Genomic DNA, 4,560 nt, shown 5'->3' on the forward strand with positions numbered 1-4,560 from the left:
GCACAGGCACAGGCGTGGGCTCGGCTCCTCCTGGTGTGGTGGGTGGCCCAGGATCCAGCCCTCCCCAGGTCTGGACCACAGAGGGCTCAGCCTCGAGGGGGAAAGAGGAGTTTGGGGGGCAAAGAAGAAATAAACTGGGTGGCTCTCCCCTTTGTGGAGGTGGAGGGCAGCTCTCTGTGGCAGGGGAAGGGAAGGGAAGGAGGAGAGCTCCAGGGAAGCTGCCCAGCACTCACCTTTTATCTGCTCCTGTTTTAACCTCCATCCCGGCCCTCTCAGGTAAACACAAGGTGGGGGACAGAAAAACCTGCAGAGACAAGAGGACATTTTCTTACTGTGCTTCAGCATCCAGAGAAGCTGCTCGAGGTTGATGGGATGGCTGTGCTGAGAGCAGAGACCTTCACCAGGGCTCACCAGTGCCAGGAGCAACCTTGCACCCTGGGAGGTACGTGGTTGGGGCAGCGAGGGGCTGGGGACTCCCTGGGTGGGGGGCTGGCAGGGCTGGCTGGGGAGTTTGGCTCCACTGAAGCAGTTGTCTCAGCCTCTCTGTCCTGCACCACCTCCCTCCTGCTGCAGCATCCAGCCCCAGCCCAGGGCTGTCACATCTGTCACTGCTGCTGGTGACCATGAGCCCACTGGCCCTGGGATGACCCCAGGAGGGGAGGACAGGGTGTCTCCTGAGCCGAGAGGGGATCAGTCCCTCTGCCCACCTGCCGTGTGGGAGTTTTGGCAGGTCAGGAACAGAATTTGCCTTCACAGCCAGATTCAGAGCCCAACACAAATAAATCTATAGCCAGGGCTTGAGAAACCCATTTTCCTGTGTTTTATTTAGGTTTCCACTGTCCTTGCACTTGTGTGAATGGTGCAAATTCATCCTCTATTGGTACTGGGTAAAGTGCTGGTAGATAAAACACCAGTGCAGGGGGCTGGATATGTCAGAGCCCTAAAGTCCTGGATATGGGTTTATTTAAACCAGTCATCTATGGCATGGGCCCCTGACTCCCACTGTGACGAAAAACAGCACCAGCACCTTTACACCTTAACCTGGGAGCTCTGTGCTGATTTTCACTCCCTCTCCAGATCTGGCACCTGATTTTCATGCTCCCCCCTTGCACAACGTCTGGAGCAGGGTAAGAGGCTGTCCCAAAGGCTCAGTGATACGAGGGCTTCCCTCCTGGCTGGAAGACCCTGTCCCAAAATAAAACCTTCACCTGTGGCTCAGCAGCCCCTGGCAGGAGGCTGGATGTGATAAGGACTTTGTAGGCAGAGCCAGCCCAGCCTCGAGCTGTCTCCTGGGGTCTGGGTGGGTTATGTAGGTAGAGCTTGTCACCTCAGTAATAACAGAGGATTATTTATATCATAAGGATTAATGGAGGATTAATTATATTACAGTGCCACAGTCTGACGTCACTGCCCAGGAGTGGCAATTTTGGAGATTCCAGCCAGAACCTCAAGGTGTTTTTGCAGTGTGGGAAGGACTTTCAAAAATAGCAGCTTTTTGGAGACTGTGGGCATTGATGGAAACACCCCAGCCCTTGCTGTGGCCGTTCACATTTTAAGACAAGATTTCCAGAGCACATAAACCACTAACCTTTCCTCTTCTTCATCTTTGTAATTTCATTCTTGGGAGGTAAGATTTGAATAGTATCTTTCCTTCTTTTACTTAATTTTTCTGATCTCCAGCACTTCACAGGAGGAATCTAATCACTGGGAATGTCTAACTGGGATGGATGCAGGCAGGAGTTAATATCTTTCTTGTGTTATTCAGTTCATGAAGACTAAATTATAGTTTTGGATGCAAAGAGGTTATGAGTGGATGGAGAGGGGATGTGTCAAATAATTTCCTTCACCAGCTTCAGTCAGAGAAATGTAGCAAGGCTGAAATCAAGCTTTAGGAGGCTGGGTTTGGAAGTGGCTATCGGAGAACCTGGAGTGATCTCCTACCTTTTTTCATTGCCATATGACTTCTGTGCCACTTTGGCGTGCAGTATCAGCACCGTCTGGTCTGCTGGCAGCTGCAGGTACCTTCGCACGCCGTCTCGGAGCAGGTTGGTTTGGTAGGGGTTGGATCTACAAGACAGTGGTCCCCCAGCACTGTAACACCAGAACCAGGCTCCTCACCTTGCCCTACCAGCCCTGCAACAAGCCAGGAGCCTGGAGCTCCCTCCGTGTCCAGCCTGTGCTGGAGGTGGAGAGACTTTCCCATTAGAAAGCACTGGAGCTCAGAAAACATCTCAGCTGCTCCAAGACCAGAGTTGGCATTGAAAAATACAAAGTTTGGATAACTGGCTTCATAACCCCACAGCTTCATTAGTTTTCCACTAAGCACACACAGGGCACTGAGTTATAGCTCTGAAACGTGTATTTCTAAGAATTCCAGTCCCACGCAATGGTGGCAGTGATCTAATTGATCATTAATGTGTTTTTCCACCTGATGTGTTTGTTGCTGTGTGGCTTTTTGGTAAGTTGGGAGAGACGATGCTGCTGAGCCGTGAGTGCAGCTGGGGAGCTGTCATGCAAGGAGGAGCTGCTCGTTGGCTTCTGCAAGGGCTGTTGGGTGAGAATAGCTGCATTTTTCTGCAAGACCTAAGTAAGTGGTTTTGCTGATTGTTTCTGCTCTATTAACTAGAAGGAGTTCCCGGGCACCCGGAATTTAACTCTGCTAACTTAGTAGGTTGGGCGTTAACCGGCTGGAGAGAGATGAGGTAGGTCCAAGCCCAAGGTGCCCTGCTCTGTCACCTGGGACATGTCTGCAAGAGCTGAGGGATGAGAGGGAAGGGTTATGGGGTGTCTACTGGGGAGACCTTTTGTGGTGCTGACTTGCTTTTGGAGGAGGCAAGACCATCCATCTGAAGACCATCAGCTCCTGTCCTACTGAAAGCCCCTAAACGCCCCAAGAACCTTTTGCTGGGTAAGAAGAAACCAGAGGAGAGGAAAGGGGTGCTGCCTGGGCAGAAGCCCCTTGTTGGCACATCTACTGATGTCTGGCATGTTGCAGCTGGGCACACTCAGGAGAAATTTCTCCTACTAAGGGGACCCAGCTTGGCTGGTTATAAAAAGGTCTTGATTTAAGCCTGAGCTCAATTCTGCCATGCACTGAGTTCCCTTGCCTTGCTGCAATGGGGTGTTCATGCCTGCTGGTGTTTGGACAATGGCTCTGTGTTTCTGCTCTGCAGGCCCAGGAGATGTTTTTGGACCCACCTGGATGAGCATCAGACCCAAACCAGATCCAGCATCCTCAGGAGAGAGAGAGCTGTATGGAAACTGGCTTCAGGCTCTGGCTCTTGACCTTCCCAAGGCTGCTGGGGTCACTCATGACCCCTCCAAACAGCAATGGCCTCACATCAGAGACAAACAGCAGTGGCCAGAGAAGGCTGTGAAGCCCCGAGCTCTGGCAAGAGCAAGCTCCCAGGGAGAGAAGCAGCAACCACTGCTGTCCCAAGCAGTGATAAGTTCACCATCCAGTTTTGCTCTTCCCAGTGCAACGCATGTGTTTCAAGGAGGCTGTGCCCTTTGCAGCTTCTAGGACCCTCATTACAGTTAGCCTTAAACTCCTATCCCTTCACTTCCAGCCTTCCCACGTTGTGGATGCAGCCGATGCTCTCCTGTTTGTGTGTGGAAGACAAACACCTCTCTCATACAAGCAAATATATACCCCTCATCTCCTCTGGGTAGTCCCATGGGGACCTGTTTTGCACTCCAGAGATTTTCCCATCACTGCCATGTTCAGGCAATAGAATCTCCTGCCCTTCTTGTTCTCAATCTCCTCGATGTGTTAGCTGGATCACCAGCAAGTGTAAATCAACAGAGCTCTGCCAAAATCAGATTTACAGGCAGTGCCAGTGTCACCCACAGCATTAACTGCCGCTCTGTATCTGAGAGGTGAATGTTTTATGGCCATGGCAAGCCTGTTCCTGACTGCAGAGCCCAGCTCACAGGGCTCAGCCCCGGCCAGCACTCAGGGCAAAGCAGAAGTTGCTCCTTTGCCAGCCAGACCCTCACATCGTCCTTCACAGCTCCCGTGCCGAGGCTGGATCTGTTCCCTCCAACCCTCCATCGTGGGGCTGGAGACTCCTGGAGCTTTACCAAGCAGTACCCACCAGTGCCTGCTCCAGGGTGGGTTACTCAGTCTTGCTGAAGAGCTTCACTCCAGCCTTTCTATCTCCTGAATGGTTTATACCTTTGCACAGCCAAAGAGATCCCATAAGTAAGTTATTTAATCCTTTTCCATAATGGCAATCTGCAGCTGTCTCACTCCTCTGCTGCCCAGCAATAGTGTGATTTCAGCTCTGATCCACTTTTGCTATTTTTCCCTTCATCTAAAAGCACCATTTGGGAATCTCTCTGCAAATTTTTTAATGGAACTACTGATTGTGATCAGGATAAATGTGGAAATGGATCAAGGAAAAGTCTGTCTGTTGGCCTGACCTTGGCTATTCTTTTACACCAGTACATCATGTTGAAAAATGAGTATTAAACCTCGCTGGCTCTGCTCAGTAGCATTTTGCCCTCAGTTTGTCAGAGACAATGAGCACAGAGCAGGGAACAACCAGGCTGGGGGTG

At 51.2% G+C, this 4,560-nt stretch overlaps 1 protein-coding gene across 1 annotated transcript in view; it reads right to left on the minus strand.

Annotated features, from left to right (window-relative positions):
- RBPJL (recombination signal binding protein for immunoglobulin kappa J region like) overlaps positions 1–2,067 on the minus strand; it is a gene marked incomplete at its 5' end in the record, with an annotated part of 6,436 nt that extends 4,369 nt beyond the window's left edge. Inside the window, 3 exons of the mRNA XM_010177831.1 lie at positions 60–70; positions 234–304; positions 1,942–2,067. Of these exons, the coding sequence (XP_010176133.1) occupies positions 60–70; positions 234–304; positions 1,942–2,067 (208 nt within the window). The remainder of the gene's footprint in view (positions 1–59; positions 71–233; positions 305–1,941) is intronic.
- Between the last annotated feature and the right edge of the window lie 2,493 nt (positions 2,068–4,560).

Source organism: Antrostomus carolinensis, unplaced genomic scaffold (assembly GCF_000700745.2).
Source record: "Antrostomus carolinensis isolate BGI_N321 unplaced genomic scaffold, ASM70074v2 scaffold17801, whole genome shotgun sequence".
Taxonomy (NCBI): Eukaryota; Metazoa; Chordata; class Aves; order Caprimulgiformes; family Caprimulgidae; genus Antrostomus; species Antrostomus carolinensis.